Raw genomic sequence first — 27,767 nt, 5'->3', positions numbered from 1 at the left:
GTTTGAAAATTGAAAATGCCAAGGTGCCCAGTAGAGCTAGCTAAAAGGATTGAGATAACCTTTAGTAATTAAAAAAAAACAGTAGTTTCTTATACTAAGCGTGTTTTATTCCCACTTTGTAAACTCTTTCCACCATCTTATCCCATTCTCCCATCTAATATTCAATAACTCACCGGGAAGAATTGTTTCACAAATAAATTTAGACATATTAAAATTTAAGAATTCAGTTTTATTAAGCTCACTTACTGACATCTATAATGGTATAAACCACATTCAAAAAGCAGTAGTGATGATCACCAATATTTGAGTCATAGTTTTTTTTTTAAACTTAAACTCCTTACATTTTCAGAAATAACAGAAGATGGTCTCACATTGAAAGTCCACCAATTATGTTTGTATGAAGTTTGATCATAGTTTGTGGATTAGCTACTTCTACCAGAAAATGTTTCATGAAATTAGACCTGGTTGACAAGAGTTGTTCACCAGCAAGGCACAAGTATTTGGACTAATTGTAGGTCATCCTTTATCAATTATTGGTCATCCAAGTCCCAATTACCTCTTTCAGGAAATGCAAAGAGGAAAATTTATTTGAGAAAGTTAACTAGCATTATCTAAAAAGCAATATACATAAGTTTGTTGGCCCAACATACAATTAAAATGTTTTGGTTGCTCTACAAATGCCTTTTTCATTACATTGTTAAATTTCAGTAAAAGTTGTAATAGTTTTTCATACTTGTATCTGTAGGTCAAATAACCAAAAATAAACTCTACATAAATTCATCTTTACAGTTAGTACATATAACCAATAATCTTGACTCATGTCACCCAAATGCCCAAAAATTAATTTGTTCTTTTGGTCCCTATTCTTAGTCAGCAATATTCTTTAAGACCACCATAAAAGTTTTAACAGTATAAAATCATGTTGATAGCGATTGTGGTCCTGTTTCACAGAATGCATGTATTTCTGGCCTACTTTCAATATCAATTAACTGTCTAAGTTGATCAAATGCATGCAAATGTACAATAAAACTGGATTATACTGAAATATTTTCCAGAACTAGAGCCAAAAATGTAAAACAACTACAATTCACTAGATGCTACCTTCCATGGTTTTCATGGCTACACTTTGTACTACCACAATATGGGACTACCTAAACAGCAGGTTCAAACCAAAACTTAACATTTCCAATTTATTTGTAAAATGAGCAAAGAACAAATAAAGATCTGAATTCTAATGCTACACCAAATCAAGACAAAGTTGTCAGAAATAGTCCATGAGGTGGTATCCTGTACAGCAGAAAACATCTGAAACAGATTTCAATAAACTTGACCTAAACTGTATACAGTCAGAACATAGCTTTAAAAAAAAAACAAACCTTTTGTAGCAATGTATATTCAAAGTACCATAACTTCAGGTATTAACTACAAATGCCCACTCTTTATTTAACTTTCAAATATTACAGCAGAAAGGTTTTTCTTTCCCTTTATTAGATAGAGTAGACGTCTGTAGATGTACAAATACTCAGAAGATTTTCAACACGGCCTGAGCTACTATAGTTCTATTCAGTGATATGTGTAACCACACTGCTCTTCCCCCACCAAGTGCCCACGGATACTTTAAAGTATACATCTACAAATGTTAACTCCTATTTACAAACGAAAGCTTTTTTCATTTAAATTGAAATGTATAAAACCTTGACACTACCTTTCAGGCAATGCGCAATGAAGATTGATCACATTCTTCCTGCTTTACCAAGCAGTGAGCTAATTGATAAAATAAAATGCCCTTCCGAAATGGAGCAGTGTATAGCAATGTGGTCCCATTCATTGTAAGAGAACAAATGAGGTGATCCTGGTAAACTGCTAGCTTAAAAATTATTCATTCTACATTCTGCCAAGCAAAGTATCTCATAGAATTAGAAAGGCATGCAGAATTAACAAAGGCGGAAAAAAAAAGTTATGTAATTAGCTATTCCTTAGGTAAGTTGGAGAGCCATCTTTCCTCTTCCGAAAGGAATAGCGAATGCTTTCAAAAAATTTCAACATGTTTTACAATAAACATAGCTACAGTTACAAGCATACAAATTAAACACAAATGTTCAATGTAGACTACCCTAATTACTTAAAAGATTTACAAGACAAACATAAATACAGCTGTTACAACTGGCAAATAATACAGTACTGGTCCATTCAGTATATCTTCCCTTATTTATCTCCAGAAGCAGAAAAATTCAAGTCTACTGAATAGATATCTTCATTCTGCAAAAAGAAAGACTTCATTTTAGATCCTGTATTTAGAACAATTCAAAATCCTGTAGGCCTCTCTATACCCAAATCATAAATATTGCTAATACTACATTATCCTAATACTATACACTTGGTCTTGACAAAAGAATTTGAAGAGTAATCTCCGATTAGTTCTCATTTCCTAGATACAGTTTGGTTTGAGGACTTGAACTATGGAAGGCAAAATGTGTGGATACAAAAAAGGAAATTAGGTGAACTGGCTAACCAATGGTTAAAAGATGGAATTACATTTGAACCTGAATTTGATCAAAAATTTGAACTTCTCCAGGCAATTACATGTAGTTGGTGCATTGAAAATTCTACATAATTCTGACATGCAACTTTTTAGGTCCTGATCTCTTGAATTGCTACTAAAGTGAATCTAGATGAATCAGACAACATTTAAACCCTCCATTCTTGCATGAAGATTTTCCCTGGATGGCGGCAATAAATGCAAAAATGTTTACCATGCATGTACATTTTAAAAAGCTGAAGTAGGACAACTGCAGCAAAACAGAAGACGATGAAGTTGAGAATGAGTCAAGGATCCTTGAAGTTCAAATGCAAGTATAGATGATTTGTTCAAAAGTATTAGAAAACCTTTTATTGAAAGATTTTCTTGCAAATAACAATCATTGCACAAAAAAAATCTCTGCAGACATTATTTGACAAATGGAAAGATTTTTTAACATAATGAATGTGATGAAAATTCAACCAGATCTTTTTTTTGTAAAATCAAAGCTGCTTATTTTAGAAAATTTTGAGGAGAAACTAAAGCAACTTACCATTCCTTCAATGGCTTTAAAAAAGACCACAGTCTTTCAAGTTATTCTTTATAATGACATCAGTGACTGCATCAAACACAAACTGCACATTTTTGGTGTCTGTAGCACATGTGAAATGAGTGTAGATTTCCTTAGTGTCTTTTCGTTTGTTTAGATCTTCAAATTGACATTGTATGTATGCTGCAGCTTCTTCATATGTATTTGATCCTGGTTGAAATAAAAACGCAAATCTAAATACAAATTAAAGACATAGTTCATTCTCAAACAGAACTTTCAATTTGCCTGTATCAGCTTTTCTTTGAAATATTACTTTATTTTTAAAATAAAGATAGATCGTACAGCAATAGGAAGAGCCACAATGTAAGGATGCAACAGGTTGGATTACCAGCCTTTCATAAAAACCTATCCCTGTAATGCAATTTACAGACTCAATTGAACAGATACCAGAATGGATCATTGAAGAGTTCTGCAGTTCAACATGCAGCATTCCCACACACTGATTGGGCCATGCTTCCAAAGGATGGTGCACATCCTGAGGGAACCATGAGGTAAGATAGAGCAGCTAGTCCTACAGCCTCAATTCTCCACTATATTTGTTTCAAGGACGATATTAAAGAAGATGTGGACGACTTCTTGTTAGATCAATATCTTGGAATAATGCTGCATCAGAAACCAAAACGGACTACATTAACCAGGAGATTTTAATTTCTGGACTAAACAACACAAGTTGTCAAGATTCACAACTATCTGCAAAGGCTTCCGTTTTTCAGTTCAGTGATCCTTAATTGCCATGTTCCTTGGGCATTAAAAAACAGCTTATTATACAAATGACACAGAGTTGGAATTTTAGAATTTACTAGCTTCAACTGCAGATAAAACACATTGTGGGCATCTCCCCTACACTATATTGCTGAAACTAGTGAACCATCAAGTCAAAGCCCTCAACTCACGGCAGTTGCCTTGGTAGTCAACTAAACCACTCAAATTTCTAATCAATTGAGTTCCATTATCAAACTAAAAGCTTGAGTAAAGTATGATCATTTTATATATCAACAGTTTATTCAATATGAAGCTGCTTTTTCCTCCCATAGTTCATTCCCTACTTTGTCCTATTTTAAAATTTTAATACTACTTTCTGACAACCTGTATAATCTTTCTTCACTGAAGGTTGCCACCACATATTCACTGAACCATGTTGTAAGCAGAGGTCATTAAGCATTGAGGAAAGACTTGTCACCTAGGTAGTGAGCAAAGACTCATGCTTGCAATGACTGCTGCGAAGTTACCAGGCAAGCAGTTTCCATAAGTCATCAGTACAAAAGGTAATTGAACTCATCCAAGATTTTGATATTAAAACTTACACTGTTGTCATGCAAAAATTAAAATATTACCAGTACAATATTTTTACCTGCATATTCAGGGTAGCAGATTGTAAGGGGGCTTCTTTTAATCTTTTCTTCAAAGAGATCCTTCTTATTCAAGAATAGAATGATAGATGTGTCTGTAAACCACTTGTTGTTACAGATGCTGTCAAACAGTTTCATGCTCTCATGCATTCTGTTCTGTTGAATTACACAATTATTCAATTAATTAAACTCAAACAGTCTATTCAAATGGATTTATGGAAATAATCTAAACTCACTTCACTACAACACGAGAATTTTCAGAGATGCTGTCTTCAGGATGAGATGTTCAACTTAGCTTCTACTGTACAGGTCTTGTACAAAAGATGTGCAGGTCAGGTGAATTGGCCATGCTAAATTGCCCGTAGTGTTAGGTAAAGGGGTAAATGTTGGGGAATGGGTGGGTTGCGCTTCGGCGGGTCGGTGTGGACTTGTTGGGCCGAAGGGCCTGTTTCCACACTGTAATGTAATCTAATCTAAAAAAAAGCAGCACTTTTTGAACAGCACAGTTTTCCAAATGATCTCACCAACATTCCCTTCGTAACCATTAACTAGGTAAAATTAGGCTAACTCACCTGAACAGCTTTAATTGGATTTTGTCCAATTTCATGTTGCACTGATTTAACAACATGGACAACATTTGAAAAGGAAATTTTTAAAACTGATGCAATTTGTAAACTTTTACAAAAAGAAAACACCTCATAGCGAATAAATTAGTTTGAATGAATAAGTAATTGAAAATTAACAAATATCTGGAAAATTGTCAATATTTTAAATCTGTAACAGTGTTCAATAAGATGGAGTCAGCTGGAATACTCCAACACTGTGTCCCAAGTTTATCAGCAAATGAGAAGTGGATCATTTGAGTTTCCAATTTAATAAGGTTAAATATATGTAGAAAAGGCTGGAAATAACCAGCAGGTCTGAGAACAATTGAGAGAGAGCGCGAGAGGATGTGAAAAGTTCCATTTCAGATCTGTGACCTGTTATTAGAACTTTCAGGCCTGAAACATTAACTCACTCTGCCATGGAAGGTGTCAGAGTTTAAATATTTTAAGTATAGGGTTCTTATTTAGGAATAAAGTCAATTACATTCTGTTGAATGGAAGGCAGTTGACAAAACACACTAATAGATGAATTACAAGATTACTCAAAAGTCTTGATACAGGAACTATCCAGAAATTGTGCAAACTGAATTACCCGTTTCTGGCACCCTCCGAAAATATGTACAAATCTGGAGTTAGAGTTGCAGGCAGGGAGTTCATATTTACCTGACTACTTACCCAGAAGAAATCTGAGAAATTAAAACTTGCTTTATGGGGCTTAACTATAAAACTGAACCTTCTCCTCAATGACCCACCCGATACTGTCATACCAAACCTGATATGATACAACAGCACCCCCACCCCCTTACCTTCACTTTGCAGTTTGTAAAACTGCCTTTGGGATATTTAAATCCTTAATTTGGCAGTTACTGCTGTCCACTGATGGGAATGGTTTGGCCTCTAATGCTGATTCCACACTATGTCAGAAGGTTTATTTGAAAGCACTAGCTTTTGGAGCAGTGCTCCTTCATCAGGCTGCTGTGGAGCAGAATCCCTGATGGAGTAGCACTCTGAAAGCTAGTGCTCCCAAATAAACACATTGGACTATAACCTGGTGTTGTGTGATTTTTAACTGTGTCCACCCCAGTCCAATACTGGCTCCTCCACGTTATGCCAGAAGACTCCTAGATCAAATACATTGATTTTTCTCGAGACCTGAATCAGAAAATCAGGTGAGAAATGTGGAGTTTCTGTTGGGGCAAATAAAAACAGATAACTATAATTGCCACTCTATTGAAAATTTGGACCAATGTAATACAGTAACTTTAGGTTACTACATAAAATCTGCTAGTATAATGACCTTCCTTCACTGATAGCTACTGAAGTATGCAGCTTGCAAAACAAAGATGGTTATAACTTTTTCACAGGGATGATACAGAAAAGACGAGGACAGGCAAAGCGCAATTAAAGAACTAAAATATATAAATCTTTCACATAGTCATTTATATATCATCACATTAGGATATCCAAAATGCCAAAATAAAACTAAGTACTCAGATGCTGGAAACATGAAACAAAAACAAAAAAAGTAGAGAAATTCAGTAGGTCTGGCAACATCTATAGAGAGAAAAACTGAGTGAGACCTGCAACACTTTTGTCAGAATATTAGTTCTGATTCTTCAGATACTGCCAGACCTGCTGAGTTCTCCAGCACTGTTTTTGTTATCCAAAAAGACTGACTGCTTTTGAGACACCTTTTTATTCACTTGAGCATCCCATCAAAAGAGATGGCACACAATAATATACTACCCTCCATGTGCAACATTGGATACCTTACAACATAATAAAACTAGAAAACTAAAACAAAACATTACTGCACCACAAGTTGATCTTACAACCTTCTAACTATGATAAAGTGCAGTACTATTGGAACCAATTGATAGTAGGAGGAAGGGAAGAAAGGAAATCAAGAGGTAAAAACTCTTTGTAAAGCAACAATTTAAAAAAAGGAAAATGAAGGGAAAAATTCTATAAAAAAGTATCTTTGCCAATTTTGCAAATAAAAATAACTTTGTAAAAGCCAACTAGCTTTCTTTGTGAACATACCAAGGTAGTCATGCATGTCACACAGTCACAGTAAGTTTCATCATTGACATAACTAAGTGAAATATTCATCCATGACATGAATGAATGTTTGTCCACAAAATATTACAACCCAACATGGTTGAATACAAAACCAGCTGCATAAATTTAAAGGTCAATGCACAACTTTCGTTTTTCATAAATGTATTATGCACTCAAAATCATACAGATTTCAAAGTTTCTGTACAGTAATGCAACCACTGACAATGCTGTTGAGTTGAGAACTTCCTCTACAAAAAAAAATTAGATCCTGAATGTCCCACTTCAAGAGGCTAACCATACTAAGATACAAAAGTTACAAATAAAAAATTAAAAAGTATTAATAGATGTCCAATTTCTCCCTAGTTATCTGGCCCTTACAAATCATGGAATCACCTTGCTTTAGCCATCTTTTAATGCTGTTTTGAACTGAATGCTAGAAGCGCATACCAGCATCTAAGCTGGCCTGCAATCTTTCTCCTACTCACCTTCTCCTGCTACTACAGTAGCTGAGAAGAACCCGCCATTTTGGGGGTGGAGGACTTATTGGAGGATATGAACTGCTAATGGTCTATCCACCTTCAAGGAAAAATCAATCGGCTTCAACAATAAACAGTACACAGATAGCCACTTGGGAATTAATAAATATTTGAGAAGTCATGGTAAGAAAAACACTTGGATGTATGCTACATCCTTTTCACGACTGTCTTAAATATTTATCCCCAGTGTTAGAAATGCAGTTCCTTTTAAGGATAAGCTAGAACAACTTCAGAGTGTTAACTGAGCGCAGGTGATGCTTACTCAAGTTTGTACTCTTGTGGTGCAGTGGCTCAGTCCCTATCTCTGAGCCTAGAGGCCTGGGTTCAATTCCCATCTATTCTTGATGTGTTAAAACATCACTGAGCAAATCGAATTGAAAATAGGATTAAAAAGTTCTTTGCTTTCCCCCTGCAGTAAGGAAAATCAGGTTCTGGAAAGATAGAGAATCTAGGAGGAAAGGGTAAAAACTGATATTTGTGCTGAACAATAGTTTAGCAATAGAACAATAGTTTAGCAATAAAACAATACGCACATCCATTGGTTAACAATCCACTTACCATTTCCTCATCCTCTGCAAGAACAAGGTCGTAATCACTAAGTGCGACACAAAATATAATGGCCGTTACTCCTTCAAAGCAATGGATCCATTTTTTGCGCTCAGATCTTTGACCACCTACATCAAACATTCTATGAGAAAATGGTATTATTGAGTTTTGCCCATTTATAAGAACCTTATGCCACTTTTTCACAATTTTCTTCCAAAATACAGAAGTGGGTATATTTGTATATACACAAGAGGGCTTTCCAAGTAAATTAAACACACTAGCAGTACTTCCACCTAACAAATGGAATTGCATCACTTAAAAGCAATACAAACAAGCCCAAAGTCAACCCATGTTAAGAAGTGTTTAAGAGATTACTCAGGGAAGGCATTCTTCAAAGTTTTGAACGCCTGTTGACAAAGTTGATGCCAAGACTTGGCGTTATCAAAAGTAATACATAAACTGTAACCCAGAGACAGCTGATTAGCAGTACATCACAAGACAAATTAATCTAAACAGAATGAATTCTATTTGTTTCAAATGCAGTTTCACATTTTCTGCACTTTAAAAGTACCCTACTGCTTCAGGGTGAGTAGGACATTTTATTACTGCATTTCAAACCAATCAAAATGCAAGACTTGATAGAAAATACAACATTTTAAATAATTCTTGCCTTTCATATCTTGCAGGGACTTGAACTTTAAAAACATCACCTTCTTAATCCCAGGATATAATTCACTATTCAAATCCCATCCCCAATCTCTCCTCCATGCTTTTCTTTTACTGTACTACATAACTGCATTTTACAGAATCTTCATCCTATTGAAAGGATGTCCTCTATTGACAACTGTATTCCAGTAAAGACATTTTCTACTGTATCTGTCATTATCAAACATTACTCTGAAAGTGTTGACCGAATTTTGACTAGTTTGTCTAACCACATAAGTGGCTCTTGAAACATGGAATATTGCAAATAAAAAACAGAAATTTCATAAAATATACTGCCCCTTGAACTAGAGCCATACAAGACAACACATTAAATACTTACACAAATTACTCTCAATTTGGCAATTTAAATTAATCGTCTTGTTAGTACATAAACACACTGAGTTCCCATGTGGTCAAATATTTATCGTTCAATTTATTTTTTTTAAAAATCAGTTATTTGAATTATTTATCGACTTTACTTTCTGCTTATTCAATTTGAAGCTTCAGAATATCACAATTCAATGGTGAGAGTAGGTAAATGAAAAAGAATTGAAACAATGTTAAATATTTTTGTACTTACTTAAAATGCAAATCCTTAAAAGTGAAGTGGGTCTCCACAATGCCCGTTGTTTTAACTCTTGTCCTTAGAACATCTTGTTGAGTTGGAATGTAACTGGCTTGTGCTACTCTGTCCAAGTCATTCAAATAGCTGAACGAAAATGAGAAGTAAATGGCACATTGAATATCACAATGAGTTTGTTAAATCAATGGTTATCAATTCAAAGTTCCAATCCTTTGAAAGTGCTGTGCGTTTGGTTGAAAAAGAAAATTCTTATGCTCCAAAATAGTCCCTCTGCTCACCTTCCAAAAGTCTGACTACTTATGTGAGTGCCCTTCCAATTTACTTTCTGATATGTTGTGCCAGTATGCATGATTTATATGTCCACTTTGACTGTGAATGCTGTTGTACTATTAACCATGCAGCATTAGAGTTGAGCCTGATCAGGTCATCACACACTTCCTGAAGAAGGGCTAATGCCCGAAACGTCGATTCTCCTGTTCCCTAGATGCTGCCTGACCTGCTGCGTTTTTCCAGCAACACATTTCCATCTCTGATCTCCAGCATCTGCAGACCTCACTTTCTCCATCACACAGGAAGACTTTATAGTGGTTCTGGATGTCACTTCAGATTAAGAAAGCAGTCAAATCACAGATTACCAGGAGGCTTACAGATTAGATTAGATTAGATTACTTAGAGTGGAAACAGGCCCTTCGGCCCAACAAGTCCACACCGACCCTCCGAAGAGCAACCCACCCAGACCCATTCCCCTACATTTACCCCTTCACCTAACACTACGGGAAATTTAGCATGGCCAATTCACCTAACCTGCACATTTTTGGACCGTGGGAGAAAACCGGAGCACCTGGAGGAAACCCACGCATACACGGGGAGAACGTGCAAACTCCACACAGACAGTTGCCCGAGGCGGGAATGGAATTCGGGTCTCTGGCGCTGTGAGGCAGCAGTGCTAACCACTGTGCCACCCCAACAACTCCACCCACTTTTTAGATTTTTCAGTGGCAACTCTCACATTTGTATTTTTATATTTAAATGTTTGGTTGGCAGCTCCCAAAGAAAGTGCCATAGCCAATGAAAACTCAAATGTAAACCTGCTGGGTTTATGACGATAGATGCCTATTTTAAGCAAATGTGAGGTACTTGCATTGGGGTTACATAAAATAGAAAATAAATGTATTTCTAAAAGACAATATATCAGAGTCAAGAGTTCTGGAGTAAATATGGATATAAAGAAACAACCTGTATTTGTATTGTGTCATTAATGTAGTTAAACATTCTATTTCACAGAGGCACAAATGAGAATGGATGTCAAACCAAAAGGAGACGCAACTAACTAGGAACGGCCAAAAGTTCAATCAAGGTTTCATGGAAAACTATGGCCAAATAATTACACTAAATGAAGCTGATGCAAGAACAGACTACCTGCAAAAGGACAGAAAGCCTCTACAGCTTGTTATTAAAAAATGTTTTAGACACCTTAGCAATGTCCATTATTAAATTCTCTATAATGCTATGTACTACAACATACAATACTTACTATGCAGAAGAATCATTAAGTTGATACTCTCTGGACCGATTAAAACAGGCCTGAACGCCACTATCCTTCCACAGTCTCTTGATTACTCCAGCAAGCTCCACAGTCATAAATCCTTCTTCTGCTGCACCAGCCAATACAAACAACTGGCGAGCATCATCCTGAAGAAAGTATTGGTATTACATGAATTAAGTAGGAATTCAAACTTTTGGCAAATAGAATAACAAGGATCCAAACAGATTCCATAAATACATTAAGGGTAAAAGAGTAATTAGGGAGAGATTTAGGGCCCCTAAAGATCAGCATGGACATGTGTGTGTGGAACAATGGGAGACAGGAGAAATACTAAACAAACATACTGTGGAGAAGGGCATAGAAGCTAGGGACCTTAGGAAATAAATAGGGATGTCTTGAAAACAGTTCACATTACAGAACACAAGATACTGGAGATTTTAAAACACAAAGTTAGATAAATCATGTGTTTCCCACAACTTTGTGGGAAGCTAGGGAAGAGACATCTGTGCCCCTTACTGAGATATTTGCATTATTGAAAGCCATGAGTGAGGTGCCGGAAGACTAGAGGTTGGCTAACGTGGATATCATTATTTAAGAAAGACTGTAGGAAGAAGCAAGGGAACTAGGGACTGGTGAACCTGACATCAGTATTGGTTAAGTTGATGCAGGGGATTCTGACGGACAGGATTTACATGCATTTGGAAAGGCAAGAACTGATTAAGGATAGTCAACATGGCTTTGTGTGTGTGAAATCCTATCTCACCGAGTTATTTTTTGAAGAAGTGATAAAGATGATCGATGAAGGTACATGGTGTCTGTATGGGTTTCAGCAAAGTGTCCGACAAGGTTCTGCATGGTAGACTAGTTAGTAAGGTTAGATCAAACAGGATCCAGGGGAGTTAACCAACTGGATACAAAATTGGCTCAAAAGTAGGAGACAGAGGATGCTGGTAGAGGGTTGCTTTTCAAACTGAAGGCCTGTGACCAGCAATGTGTTGCAAGGATAGGTGCTGTGTCCACTGCTTTTTGTCATTTATGTAACTGATCTGCATGAGAACATAGGAGGTATGGTTAGTAGGTTTGCAGGTGACACCAAAATTGGAGGTTTCATGAACAGTGAAGAAAATTATCTGGGTACAATGGCACCTTGATCAGATGGGCCAATGAACTGGAATTTAATTTAGATATGAAGTGCTGCATTTTGGCAAAGCAAACAAGGGCAGGATTTTGATGGTAGAGCTCTGGGGGGTGTGTGCTGAACAAACAGACCTAGAGGGTGCAGGTGCATAGTTCCTTGAGAGCGGAGTCACTGGTAGACAGGGTGATGAAGGCGGCTTGTTATGCTTGCTTTTACTGATCAGAATTGGGAATTCTGATGGGAATTAGGACATCATGATGCGACCGTACAGGACATGGTGAGAATACCGTGTATAATTTTCGTCTTCTTTCCATAGGAAGTATGTTGTTAAATTTTTTCTGCACCCTCTCAAGTTTACAAGGATGTTGCCAGGACAGGAGGGTTTGGGTGACAGGCTGAATAAGCTGGGACTTTTCTTCCTGGAGTGTCAGAGGCTGAGGGGTGACCTTATAGGAGGATTATACAATCATGAGAGGCACGAATAGGATGAATAGGCAAGGTCTTTTTCCTAGGGTGAGGAAGCCCAAAACTAGGTGGCATAGGTTTAAGGTGAGAAGGGAAAGATTTAATAAGGTCTTGAGGGGCAACTTTTTCATATCGAGGGTGGTGAGTGTATGGAATGAGTTGCTAGAGGAAGGGGTGGAGCTGGTACAATTAGAACATTTAAAAGGGCATCTGGATGGGCATATGAATAGGAAGGGTTGAGCGGGATATAGGCCAAATACTGGCAGATGAGACTAGGTCAGATTAGGTTTGCTGGTCAGCGCAGACTAGTCGGACCAAAAATTCTGTTTCTGTGCTATACTCTATGACTCTATTCCTTAATGAGTTAACCAGATCCTCTTTTCCAAAACTCCCATTTAATTACTTCTTTGTCTTCACTCCTTCCTCAACCAGAATAGTACATAGAATAAACTACTTTTGCTGCCAGCCATTACTCTTTCAAAAAAAAGGAACATTTTCCACATTTGCCGTAATAAACCGAAATTAAACATCAAAGGATTCTTTCAGAAGTGAGCCAACCTGACGTTGGGTTTCAAACAAACAATCTCATCTGGTAAACCAGAGGAAACGGTTCTAAATGCAATCTTCACAAGTTACTTATGTAAACATTCATGTATAAATCTAGAGAGCAATTATTGGATATTCTGTCACCCAGGGCATGTCAATATTGTTTGATAGGCTAGGTCATTCTATGTATTGTAGAGTGAGAGTGTCAACAGTTGTGAACAGAGGATGATAAAGTAAAGCAATCTCTTTCTCAACATGTATTTAAATCTGGCTGTACCAAAAAGGCCTTAGCCATAAGTAGCAGGCAAGTTTTAAGAATTAATTGCATCCCAATTCTGACATTAATTTAATGGATTCTTTCGTAACAATTTAAATTTAAAGATGATAGCAGGAAGAAAAATTAAGGATATGTAAATAGAACAATAATTATCTCTAGGAATTCAAAAGATTGGAGGAGAAGCTTAGTTACATTATTTAATGTGCTTATATATCACTACAGCTGGTGCCTCAAATTCTTTGTGCGGCCAATGTAAACACCAAATAAGCTTATTAAATTCATTAACGGACTGTCTTTCAGCCGCCAAACTTAGAAGCAGGTATTCCTAGCTGCCTTCCCTAAAAAGAATGGCAATTTTTTCAATGTCAGTATCTACTGCTCCAGACTAGATATTGGAAGATGGTGGCATTCTGACCGATGTATTTTCAATCCAACATAACAGAGTCACAAGAATAGTACATCATGTGAAATAACAAACTAATAAGCTCAAAGTTTGAAAGGGATGCAAGTTTTTAGACATGTATTCTGATGTAGAATCAGGGAAGAAGAGTAAGTAGCAGCAACAGGGGATTTACAAAAACAGGTAGCAATTGGATTCCATATCAAATGCATTAATTGGAAAACTTTCAGAGGAAAGACAGAACATGTAAAATTTATCGAAGTCAAAGTATAAAATTGCATGTACTGATGTGTTAAATACAAGTAGTAATGTACAAAAACACTTCAACTTATTTCAGATCACTGGTGTACAGCAGGAGAGAGATTTTCCTCTCTCTCATCCAGTTGACCTAACCTTAGAAAATAGCTGTCCCCACAGAACAAGCTAAAACAGAACAAACAGATTCAACATAATCCAAAAAAGTCTGTTTGAAACCCCAGCTGCAGTTTTCATGTCATGTCACCTGCAGAGCTCAAGCCCTCCAGATATTTCTTCTTGCATTAATGTATACTGTGTTCTTTAACTCTGGTTTAGAGTTCAGTATGACTAGAATGTGTTCTGACAACAGAAGTAGCCATTCCCGCACAAGGGGAGATCAAAGGTATTTGCTGATCAAGAATTATCCAGCTGTGGTCCTTTGGAAATGTTTTTGATCAAAACAAATATTTAATTTAAGAATAATTTTAACGACAGTACACCAACTAATAAATTGTTAAACCAAACTTAAACCAAATTACCCATAGAGAGGGGATTGGAAGTTTATTAAGAATGTTTATTTCTGGCAATAAACTCATTTCTAATTGTGCTAATAAAACTACTTATTATCACAATGTTTTAAACAGAAAGAAAAAAGTATTTTGCTGCCCAATTGTACAAGCCCATGGAAGATTTCACATGTGATTATGGTTTTCTCCCACAGTCCAAAGATGTGCAGGTCAGGTGAACTGGCCACACTAAACTGCCCTTAGAGTACGGTGCATTAGTCAGAGGGGAATGAGTCTGGGTGGGTTACTCTTCAGAAGGTCGGTGTGGACTTGTTGGGCCAAAGGGCCTTTTTCTACACTGTAGGGAATATAATCTAATTGTCCAAATAAGTTTGAATTAGACTTGAACCATTACCTAACCAGTGCAATTTCAGGCAGTTTCCTACAGATTGAATCCAAAATTGGAAACATTACCCTTTTTACTATATTTGATCAAATTATCTGTTACAAATTTATAAATTAATTACAACTAATGTAACTGTTCAACTCACGTCCAAGCCATTCTATGTCAGTAATGCAATATGCTAACCTGCATTATGATTCGTGCAATCCCATTGTGCATCTAATTAAGATCCTAGGTTTAGATATTGTCATAGCAACAAGAGGTATAAAGTGTCTCTGCTTCCTCTGGAGGATCAAAGCGCTTAGCTAAGCAGGCACCTTTAGTAATGCAGCTAACTATCCCAGTTAGGGGTGAGAAATAATCAGGTCGCAAAACAGGAAAAGGCAAAGCCTAACCGTCTTCAGCTGCTTCATCAATAACCGCCGCCCCCCACCCCCCCCTCCATCATAAGATCAGAAGTGGGGATGCTTGCCAATGATTGCATAACATTTGCACCATTCATAACTCTTCAGATATTGCTGCTGTCCATGCTCAAATGCAACAAGATCTGAACAATATCCAGGTTTGGGCTGACAAGTGCCAAGTAACATTCATACCACCATTTCCAATAAGAGACAATCTAACCGCCGCCACTTAACATTCAATGCCATTACCATAACTGAATCCCACACTATCAACATTCTGTCCCAAAATTCAACTGGATTTGCCACAAGCAGAATGTCTTCAACAGCAGGACAGAGATTAGGAATACTGCAGCACATTGCTCACCTCCAGATTCATCTACAAGGCACAAGTCAAGACTGTGATGAATACTGCCCACTTGCCAGGATGTGTGAAGCTTCAACCACACTCAAAATGTTTGACATTAGATTAGATTACTTACAGTGTGGAAACAGGCCCTTCGGCCCAACGAGTCCACACCGACCCGCCGAAGCGCAACCCATCCATACCCCTACATTTACCCCTTATTACCTAACACTACGGGCAATTTAGCATGGCCAATTCACCTGACCTGCACATCTTTGTGACTGTGGGAGGAAACCGGAGCACCCAGAGGAAACCCACGCAGACACGGGGAGAATGTGCAAACTCCACACAGTCAGTCGCCTGAGTCGGGAATTGAACCCGGGTCTCTGGTGCTGCGAGGCAGCAGTGCTAACCACTGTGCCACCGTGCCGCCCACATGATTCAGGTCAAAGCAGTTTGCTTCACGTAGAGAAACCAAAACTGCGTCCGAAGGACCCAGTGGAAATTTCCCTATGCAGAACAGAATTCTAACTTCTCCTTGCAAATTAAGGTGCTTACTTCTGGTAATAGACTATCAAACCTCTAACGGACTCTAGAGTCAGAGTCTTACAGCATGGAAACAGACTCACCAGCACAACTCATCCATGGCGACCACATTTCCTAAACGGAACTAGCCCCATTTGCCTGCATTTGGCCCAAATCCTTCTAAACCTTTCCTCTCCACATACTTGCCCAAATGTCTCTTAAATGTTACAACTGTACTCACCTCTACCACTTCCTCTGGCAGCTTGTTCCATACAATCACCACTCTGTGGAAAAAGTTGCCTCTCAGGTCCCTTTTAAATCTTTCCCCTCTCCCTCTAAACCTATGTCCTCTAGTTTTGGATTCCCCACCCTAGGGAAAAGACCTTACCTATTCACCATATCTATGTTCCCCATGATGTATAAAGTTCCATAAGGTCACCTTTCAGCCTCCTATGTTCCAGGGAAAAGAAGTCCCAGTTTATCCAGCCTTTCCTTATAACTCAAAAGGCATCAGGTATGTCTGTCTCAACATACTAGCCTTGCCCAAACCAGATAAATTTATAAAGTTCTAGTTTGCTACAAAGATCTGGTTTGTTGCACGTGCTAGTGAAGCAAGGAACAGGGAGAGAGTGCAGCTGAACATCAAGAATCATCTTTGCTATCCTTCCCTCTACATCCCTGGAACAATTCAGAGGCCTGTGGAAAACTTCCAACAGGGTGATCTTTCCTGTTTCTAACCTCAGCCCAAACTATCTCAGTGAATGAGTCCTCAAAGGTTTTCTCAGCTGCTGTAATCCTACCCTTAATTAACAATGCCACCCCACCTTTACAATCTTCTCTGTTCTTACTGAAACAACTAAATCCCGGAATCTGCAACAACCATTCCTGTCCCTCCTCTAGCTGTGTCTCTGAAATGGCTGCAACATTGAAATCCCAGGTTCCAACCCACGATCCAAGTTCACTCACCTTATTCTGGATGCTCCTGGCATTGAAGTACAAACATTTCAAACCAACATCCTGATTGCTAGTGCCCCCTCGCAACTTTGTAAACCTATCCCTGACCTCGCTACCCTCAACATCCTTTACACTGGAAATACAATTTTGGTTCCCATCCCCCTGTTGCATTGTTCCAGGGATGTAGAGGGAAGGATAGCAAAGATGATTCTTGATAGGAGTGAGTGTAACATGGTAGTTGTAATGAGAAACTTTAACTTCCCAATATTGACTGGGAATACTATAGTTCAAGTAGTTTAGATGGGTCAGTTTTTGTTCAATGTGTGCAGGAGGGTTTTCTGCCACAGTATGTAGTCAGGCCAACAAGGGGTAAGGCCACATTGGATTCAGTACTGAGGAACGAACCCGGCCAGGAGTTAGATTTGGAGGTAGGTGAGCATTTGGCGATAGCGACCACAATTCGGTTATATTTACAATACAAATAGGTATGGATAGGTATATACCACAGGGAAAGAAGTATAACTGGGGGGGAAAAGGCAATTAGGATGCAATTAGGCAAGATTTAGAATGTACAGGATGGGGAAGGAAACTGCAGGAGATGGACGGATTTGAATGTGGAGATTATTCAAGGAACAGCTACTGCGGGTCTTTGATAAGTACACACCTATCACGCTGGGAGGTAGTTGACGAGTGAGGGAGCCATGGTTTACTGAAGAAGTTGAAGCTCTTGTCAAGAGGAAGAGGAAGGCTTATGTGAGGACGAGGTGTGAAGGTTTAGTTAAGGGGCTTGAGAGTTATAAGTTAGCCCTCTGTTCAGATCTTTTTTGGCTAAGAGGAGCCAGGAGGGGACATGAGAAGTTGTTGGCAGATAAGATCAAGGAAAAACCTAAGGACTTCTACAGGTATATCAGAAATAAAAGATCAGAACAGTAAGATTAGGGCCAAATTAGTAGTGGAATGGTGTGTGGAATCTGCGGACATAGAGGAAGTGCTTAATCAATAATTTTAGTCAGTATTCACATTGGAAAAGGGCAACGTTAGTGAGAATATGGAAATACAAGCTACTAGATTAGCTGAGATTACGGTTGACAAAGAGGAGGTTTTAGCAATTTTGGAAGATCTGAAAATAGATAAGACCCCTGGGCCGGATGGGATTTATCCTTAGATTCTCTGGGAAGCCTGGGAGGAGATTGCAGAGCCTTTGTCTTTGATCTTTTTGTCGACAGGAGTAGTGCCAGAAGACTGAAGGAGAGCAAATGTTGTTCCCTTGTTTAAGGAGGGGAGTTGGACCAAAGCTTGCAATTATAGGCCAGTGAGCCTTAATTCGGTTGTGGGTAAGGTGTTGGAAAAGGTTATAATAGACAAGATTTATCATCATTTGGAAAGGAGTAATTTGATTAGGGATAGTCAACACGGTTTGTAAAGGGTAGGTCATGCCTCACAAACCTTATTGAGTTCTTCGAGAATGTGACCAAACAAATGGTTGGTCGAGTGGCTGATGTGGTGTATATGGACTTCAATAAGGCATTTGATAAGGTTCCACATGGTAGGCTATTGCACAAAATATGGAGTTTCGGGATTGAAGGTGATTTAGTGGTTTGGATCAGAAATTGGCTAGCTGAAAGATGACAGAAGGTGGTGGTTGATGGGAAATATTCATCTTGGAGCTCAGTTACCAGTGGTGTGCCGCAAGGATCTGTTTTGGGGCCACTGTTGTTTGTCATTTTTATAAATGATCTGAAGGTGGGCTTAGAAGGATGGGTTAGTAAATTTGCGGATGACACTAAGGTAGGCATAATTGCGGATAGTGACGAAAGATGTTGTGGGTTACAGAGGGACATAGATAAGGTGCAGAACTGGGCTGAGAAGTAGCAAATGGAGTTTAATGCGGAAAAGTATGAGGTAGTTCACTTCGGAAGTAACAGGAATACAGAGTACTGGGCTAATGGTAAAATTCTTGGCAGTGTCAATGAACAGAGAGATCTCGGTGTCCAGGTGCATAAATCCCTCAAAGTCGTCAACCAGGTTGATAGGGCTGTTAAGAAGGCATATAGTGTGTTGGTGTTTATTGGTAGGGGCATTGCGTTTCGGAGTCACAAGGTCATGCTTCAACTGCACTGGTAAGGCTGCATCTAGAGTATTGCATACAGTTCTGGTCACCGCATTATAGGAAGGATGTGGAAGCTTTCCCAGGCAACATGTGCCTGGTATGGAAGGAAGGTCTTATGAGGAAAGGCTGAGTGAACGGAGGCTGTTTTCGTTGGAGAGAAGGTTGAGAGGTGACTTAATCGAGGCATATAAGATAATCAGAGGGTTAGACAGACAGCGAGAGCCTTTTTCTGCGGATGGTGAAAGCTAACACAAGGGTACATAGCTTTAAATTGACGGGCGATAAATACAGGACAGATATCAGGGGTAGTTTCTTTGCTCAGAGTAGTAGCAGTGTGAAATGGCCTACCTGCAACAGTAATAGACTCGCCGATGTTAAGGACATTTAAATGGGCATTGGACATACATATTGATAATAATGGAATGGTGTAGGTTAGATGGGCATCAGATTAATTTCACAGGTCGGTGCAACATCGAGGGCCGAACGGCCTGTACTGCACTGTAACCTTCTATTATAATTACATTGTTTTCATATTTTATTCCTTTATTAGTAAACTGTTAAGATCCAAACCTATTAACGTTTTCTACTCAAACTACAGGAGTGCTGTTTAAAATAAAAACAAAAAGCATAGTTTGCCTTTAAAGATGAGTAGGAACAGCTTTTCAGAGTTCATTTTAAATATAGATGCCAATGTCAAGCCTGGACTTTGTTGTTGTTAGTTGTGTAACTTACGAAGAGGATTTCAACCTGTTACATTTGCACATTCATGCATATTAGTCAGTAATTATGTTTCATTCTTTGAAAAATATAAACAATGGACCAGACTTTCAAAATATTATCAAGAACACAACAGCCAGATGAATTCCTGATCCCAACACTACACTCAAATGGTGTCGCCAATGGTGCCATTTTGAAGTACAAGTACAGCTAAGTGGGAAGACAACAAATTCAGTTCCCAATTAGTAGCACCAAATGACTCCAAGAGGAGGAGATTCCACACAGGACAAGTGATCAGCAACTTCAATGGGGGCATCTCGCTACAATATCAAAGAGACGTGGCACACCAGTGAAGAGCCAGCAACAGAACTTCAAACAGTGAAAATATGGCCAAATCATTTGTAATGTGTGTAATCTAGCACAAGATGCCCAAGGACCTGACAATTTGCAAATCATTAACAGAACCTCCCATTTGTTGCACTTTGAAGGTAACAGCTATGCACTAGTATGCACTGGACTGTTCAGGTTCACCAAATTCACTCCTGGCAATTGTGTGCCAACCTCTCCTACCTATTAGCTAGCTCCTTAAGGAACTTAATGGATTAAAGGCAAGCAGGTTCATTGTTAGCTTCCTCCACCTCTGCCATCCCAATCTCACATTGAAAATTACAATGGATCCACATGTATCAAGATACAGATGTATGCTGCAGGAACCCAATTTTTAAATCTTAGCTACACACATTTCCACCCCCCTAGCAGCCTAAATATCCAGCCATGGTTCAGGCAGAATAATTGCTCTCATCAGTACAAATAGATGTAGAGGCGAGGGCCTAGTAGTATTATCACTGGACTATTGATCCAAATCCTGCCATGGCAGATGGTGGAATTTGAATTCAATTAAAACAATAGAATCTGGAATTAAAAGTCTAATGATGGGTTTTCCTGTAGATTGTCAGGAAAAACCTATCGGGTTCACTAATGTCCGTTAGGAAAGGAATCTACCATCTGGCCTACAATGACTCCGGACAATTGGTTGGTTTTTAACTGCCAATGGGCAATAAAAGCTGGCCTAGCCAGAAATCCCTCATCCCATGAATAAAAACAAAACTTCATTAGTAACATGCAGTGTTTCAGTTTCTCCAAAATAAAAAAATTCACACAAATTGGTTTTATTTTGGGAAAAAAAACAGCAAGCACAAATCAAACAGACTGTGCTGGAGAAATGCAGTTCTAAAGAACTTGTACTGGATTTGAAATGGCAATGTTATTTCTGTCTACCAGATCTGCTGAGTTTCTTCAGCATGGTGTTTGTTTCAGATTTCCAGCATCAAGAATATTTTGTCTTTAAACACAGAACAGTTTAAAAGTGAATTGAAATGATCAATGAATGCATTTTGTTTTCTTTTTGCTGTAACATTGGATTAAATAAACATTAAGTTTGCAAGTTTGGACCAAGATTTACTTGCGCATTTCCTTTCTTCGTACCAAAAAGGAAGCATTATTCTATTTAAGATTAGTATTGAGATAGATATCACAAAGTCAATTGCTTTTTGCTACTTACTGCTCTTGCAGGATCACCAAAGTCTATCTTCAATCTTCCCATTGCTCGAATAATTGCAATAATAGACTGAATGGTGTTGCTGTAGACAACAGCTTTGTATTGCTTGCATTCTTCTTCTGAATAACCAGCTTCATGTATAATCCTATCGACAAAAACATAATGTAAAGTTTACAATGAGAAAAAGTCTCTGAACAGAAGGAAAACTGGACAACTTTTCACCAACTTGCCCAGCAGATAAATTGTATACTTACTTCATCTGTTTAACAATGGTACTTTTGCCAGACTCCCCTGCACCTATAAAAGATAGGAATACATGAAGTTAATATACAACTGAAGGTAATCAATTTGTTTCCTACCCCCAATGTTTGCACCACAAGTTTTGAATTGTAAGAATGTAAGTGAATAAACACCAGGCAAGTTGTTCAAATCTTATATCATCATGGTAAATTTATAAGTAAACTCAGGTCCTAAGGTGAATGAACAAGTATCAAATTAGGAAAAGATTACAATTTAAAAAAGTACTCAGTATAAAGTTTTACTGAGTACAATTTACAAAGATTTACATCAACATCAAATAAAAAGCAAACAGTAAAGAGTCATAGATTTCAAAAATATTTGTATGTTTATCCTATAATAAACACTATTGCTGACACACTTTTATATAATTCAAATCGACTTTTTGCAGCTAGCACTATCATAAGTCAGGAGGTTCTACATTCAGGTTCTACTTTAAAACAGTACAGCACAAAATCTTGACTAACAGACAAGTGCAATATTGAAAGACTGCTGCAATATCTTAAGCTGAGGTGTTCTTGAGAGTAGGGGGAAAGGGGTATAAAAGATCTAGTGGTACTACTTCAGAGGAACCTCGATTTTCCGAACGAGATGGGCGGACACTATGTGGATAATGGATTATTTGGTTAATCAATTTAATATGAGCCCCCGCCCACCTCCAACCCCGTCTAAGACCGCTTCCCCGTCTGCCCCCACCCCACCCTCTCCCTACACCTGTTCAACACAGACCTCTTCCCCCCAACCCCTGTCTAACACGGCCTCCCATCTGCCCCCAACTTTCCAGAGCAGCTGGACTGGAAACCAACAACAAGACTGCTACTGCTGCCGCCGCCACCGCTGCTGCGTTTTGGAGGGGGGAGGCGGCGGCGGAGAAAAGAGAATCCAAATAGCACATGCGTACACACACAACCTTTTGACAGGTTCCACCTTTGCCCTCTACAGGACAATGGTGTAGAGATTATCTGACACACCTGTGTAGAAGTCCAGGGAAAGTGTGTGTGGGAGGAGAGAGAGAGCGCGCGAGTGTTAGAAACTCGTCTTTGATGTAATGTTTCTATCGGGTCCTCAAGATCTCCTTCGGATGATTGATATTGAGATAATCGAGGTCCGTCTGTAGTTCAGGGGAGCTTGGAGGTCTCCCTAGTCTTTTGGTCAATATATATCCCACAACAATCACTTAAGATCAGGCAATATACTCTGCTGTTTGTGGGGTTTGCTGAGCACTTAGTGGTTTATTTCATGTATGATCATAATGACAACACTTTAAACAGTTCTTACTTCGCTGTTAAGTATTTGAGATACTATAAGGTCATAAAGGCATCATATAACTGCAATACATTCAAAAGAAAGTGTCTCTTGAATTAGGGATAGGAGCAACCATGATCATTACGGATTAATTAAAGAACTCTGATACATTAATCCCCATGACAGAAACAAAAGCAGGGACATTTGCAATAAGCACATAAAAATGTTTTCTACCATAGTTATGTTTTAATAAAGCAAAACTTAAAAATAATTAAAACCTGTGTACAATATTGGAGTGTGAAATGTTTTCAGCAACAAGGACACCAAGCCCACGAGGAAGCATTAAATGTAATGGCCCATCATTTGGATTGTCTCTGTAAAACTGAAAATTCAATTATTTACGATACTGTATTTCAATCTTTTCTAACCCAGTTTAATAGAAACTATTAGAAGAAGAAGAAAAAACTGAAGTAGTCCATGCCCAAATGTAGCAAGACTTGGACTGACAAATAACATGCATATGACAGTGACAATCTCCAGCAAGACAGAATATAACTATTGCTCATTGACATTCAATGGCATCACCACTGAATCCCCTACTATCAACATCATGAGGGTTACCATTGACCAGAAATTAAACTGGACTAGTCATCGAAGTACTTTGGCTACAAGAGCAGGTCAAAGGCTAGGAATCTTGCAGTAGCAAACTCACTTCTTGTCTCTTCAAAACTTGTCCACTATATACAAGGCACAAGTCTGGTGTGTGATGGAATACATTCCAATTGCCTAGAAAAGTACAGGTCCAACAACACAAGAAACTTGGACACCATCCAACCTAAAGCAGCCTGTTTGACTATTTGTGGATGTGGTGCCATTCAGTACCTCCACCAACACCACTCAGTAGCACCTGTATACCATCTAAAAAAAATTTACTACCAAAAATTCACTATTCATTAGACAGCACCTTCCAAACCCATGACCACTACCATCTAAAAGGGCAAGGGCAGCAAATTCATGGGAACTCCACCATTTACAACACTCCCCTCCAAATCATTCACCATCCAGACTTAGAAGTATATTGCTGTTCATTCATTTAAAATCCTGAGCTTCCTCCTTAGAGTGTACATGTACTGCATGGACTGCAGCAGTTCAAGGTGGCAACTTACCACCATCCTCTCAAGGGCAACTAGCGATGGGCAATAAGTGCTGGCCCAGCCAACGATGCTCACATCCAGTGAAAAAAAGGAGCAAAGACACAGCTCTTCTATCTGGGCAGTCACAAAAACAAGGACACAGAATTGCTTACTTTGTCAAACAATCAGCAATCTACCCTTATTTCCATATCTTACATCCAACCACTGATCTAAAGAGTTGTTTATACATTCATCCCATATCTGTAGTATATAGTTAAGTCAGTTTACAAAGAGTTTAAATTTATAAATAAACTTAAGGTTGTTTTTGCTTAATTATCGCGGAGATGAATGTCCTTGCTTCTCACTGCAAAGTCTATCTTGGTGTGATGCCACCAAACATATCAACCCCTACACTTTCAGAATTCCAAAAAAATGGATTGCTCCTTCCAGGTCTTGGTGCAGCGTCCAAATCCTTTACCCTAGAGACTTCCACCCAAATACTTTAAAAGTATTACACCTGCCCTTTTACTTTCTCCAAGGCACAAACACTCCTTCCAGCTGTAAACTTCAATTTGTTGTACTGTATTCACTTTTCACATTTCTCTACATTAAGACCAAACACTGTTTGGATGATCACACTGTAGAATACTTATGCAGAGTCCACAAGCATGATTCCAAGTTTCCAAGCTTCCAGAGATCTGTCACTTTAATTTTCCAAGTTGCTCTCATGCTGAGATCTCAGTCCTTGGCCTCCTTTGCTGTTCTAGTGAAGCTCCACATAGCTTGAGGAACAAAACTTCATTGTTCAGTTGGACACTTTCCATCCTTCTGGATAAGAGTTCAATTTTAAACCTATTTTATTTCAGTTTTTGTTTTTTTTTCTTTCAGACAGACAACAGCACATCTGCTCATCAGATCTTTTTGTTTCTTGTCCTGCTGCATTATCATTCCCTTTGGCCCTGTAAGAAAAACTGTCATTCAATCTTTCCTATCTTGCACCCTATCAAACAGCTTCCATTATCATCACCCACCATCTCTTGCTACTTGTTCCCAGTTCTGATATATAAAGAAAATCCACTCAAAAAAAGTGTTAACTCTCTTTGGTGGGACAGGACATACCTAAGGATGTTAATTATACTTACAGAAAAACAAAACAAGACTGTTATTTTGATTAGCCAATGGGACAGGAGCCTCAGTTTGGTCCCAGATGTTAGTTAGGAGAACTTTGTACAATCAACAGTACAGGACTTGTCTTTGCAGTTCACATTACCCAGATCAACGCTGGGTGGTGTGTCTGCTTCCAATTGAGTTGAATTGGCTGTTCATACATTGAGTGACACATTTGGAAGTTTCAGCATGCATTTAAGGGTCACTCATACTTTCATGTATCTGAAGTCAAAATGCACAATAGATCAGACAAGGATGGCAGATGTCCCTCCCTGCCTTTTTCCCTCGTAACCCTTAATTCCCTTACTGATCAAGTATCTACCTCAGCGGGCTTAGAGAAGATTTGTAGCTCAGGTTGAGGTCTGGATGCAGGTTTGCTCGCCGAGTTGGAAGGTTCATTTCCAGAAGTTTCATCACCCTACTAGGTAACATCTTCAGTGGGCCTCTGGGCAAAGTACTGCTGCTGATTCCTGCTTTCTATTTATATGTTTGGGTTTCTTTGAGTTGGTGATGTCATTTCCTGTTCTTTTCCTCAGGGGGTAGTAGATGGGGGTCTAACTCGATATGTTTGTTAATAGTATTCCAGTTGGAATACTATGCTTCTAGGAATTCTTGTGAGTTTCTCTGTTTGGCTTGTCCTAGGGTGGACATGCTGTCCCAATCGAAGTGGTGTCCTTCCTCATCTGTAAGTGAAGATCCTAGTGAGAGAGGGTCATGGTGTTTTGTGGCTAGTTGATGTTCATGTATCCTGGTGGCTAGTTTTCTGCCTGTTTTCTAATGAAGTGTTTATTACAGTTCTTGCAAGGTATTTTGTAAATGACATTAGTTTTGCTTGTTGTCTGTATAGGGTCTTTCAAGTTCATTAGCTGCTGTTTTGGTGTGTTGGTGGGTTTGTGGGCCAGCATGATGCTAAGGAGTCCGAGTAGTTTGGCAGTCATTTCCGAGATGTCTTTGATGTAGGGGAGAGTGGCTCGGGTTTCTGGACATGTTTTGTCTGACATCACCAACCCAAAGAAACCCAAACATATAAATAGAAAGCAGGTATCAGCAGCAATGCTTCACCCATAGGCCCACTGAAGATGTTACATAGTAGGGTGAAGAAACATCTGGAAATGAACCTTCCAGCTCAGTGAGCAAACCTGCATCCAGAATCTACCTCAGCCTTAAATATACATAAGGATTGTGCCCCACAGCTCTCTATGGCAACCCTCAGAAGACATTCCTCCTCATCTCAGTCTTAAACTTGCTGTGTGAAAGTTATTTTTCACATTTTAAATATATGCCATCCCATTCTTGATCTTTTACAAGCAGAAACAACTTCACCCTATCTACACAGTCCTGTCCACTCAATTTTGAAAATCTCAAATTAGGTTTGACTTAATGTCCTAGCCCTAGGGAGTCAAAAGATCAGAGACTGAAACTTTCAAATTCTGTACCTGGTCCAAGGCATGAAAAGGATGTTTTAAAAAAAAACTATAAATTAAAACAGTACATTTTCTCCTCGCAACTATACTACGGCCTTTTATACAAATAAGCCTTTATATTAACATAAATATTGGTTATAATGGCAATCTAATAATTGAGCTGAGAACTTAACAACATTAGTTTTTGCCAAGCACATAATTATTCTCTCCAAATTGTACTAAAACTGAAATGTAGGAAAAGACAAAGCAGAAATTCCCATGTCATAAAATTTTCTTTAAAATTGCAGTGTTTGGAAAGAAAGTGAATATAACTGAATACCTTCTTCAAAATTCTTAAAATTCTAGAAGTATACCAGCCAATTCTAGAAGTATACTTAAAGATAAACTATTTGAACAAAGTCAGACTTTAACGTAAGAGAAAAGCTTGAGTATGTAATCTGGGCAGATTACCATCCCAAGTACTGAGTGCTATCTCAACAACAATTTGGATACTGTATTATATTTTGCTTAATCACTTCTTGAAAAAAGTATTCAATTGAAACAGCACTGGAATTAAAAAGTAAATTATTGGAGAATGACACGGTCATCAGTACAGGTTGAAATGGCATGATGTCAGAGTGGAATTATTGATTTGGAGACCTATTCATTCATTGATTCTCACAAATGAGCTTAATTTATGTTGTGTCCGAGGTAAACAAAACCTAAAAGCATCTCAATGGGTGAGATGTTGAAAATCAGAAATAAAAAAAGCAAATGGTGGATGCACTGAATGCATTTATAGCAAAGGGACAGAACTGTATATTTGTCTCTTTAAGTACAAATCAGACTTGGATAATCACATCAATGAGCAATAACACTA

General features: G+C 38.4%; 1 protein-coding gene across 1 annotated transcript in view; it reads right to left on the bottom strand.

Moving 5' to 3' along the window:
• Nucleotides 1-208: 208 nt before the first annotated feature.
• LOC122561724 (guanine nucleotide-binding protein G(i) subunit alpha-1) overlaps nt 209-27,767 on the bottom strand; it is a 47,582-nt gene continuing 20,023 nt past the window's right edge. The window contains exons 2-9 of the mRNA XM_043713795.2: nt 21,897-21,939; nt 21,646-21,787; nt 11,048-11,205; nt 9,511-9,639; nt 8,238-8,367; nt 4,480-4,633; nt 3,072-3,278; nt 209-2,259 (exon numbers count right to left, since the gene is read on the bottom strand). Coding sequence (XP_043569730.1) covers nt 3,088-3,278; nt 4,480-4,633; nt 8,238-8,367; nt 9,511-9,639; nt 11,048-11,205; nt 21,646-21,787; nt 21,897-21,939 — 947 coding nt within the window. The 3' untranslated portion in view covers nt 209-2,259; nt 3,072-3,087. The remainder of the gene's footprint in view (nt 2,260-3,071; nt 3,279-4,479; nt 4,634-8,237; nt 8,368-9,510; nt 9,640-11,047; nt 11,206-21,645; nt 21,788-21,896; nt 21,940-27,767) is intronic.

Source organism: Chiloscyllium plagiosum, unplaced genomic scaffold (assembly GCF_037043375.1).
Source record: "Chiloscyllium plagiosum isolate Xiang-an unplaced genomic scaffold, Cpla_swu_hap1 HiC_scaffold_23, whole genome shotgun sequence".
Classification (NCBI taxonomy): Eukaryota; Metazoa; Chordata; class Chondrichthyes; order Orectolobiformes; family Hemiscylliidae; genus Chiloscyllium; species Chiloscyllium plagiosum.
This window is presented reverse-complemented; position numbering and strand designations above follow the sequence as displayed.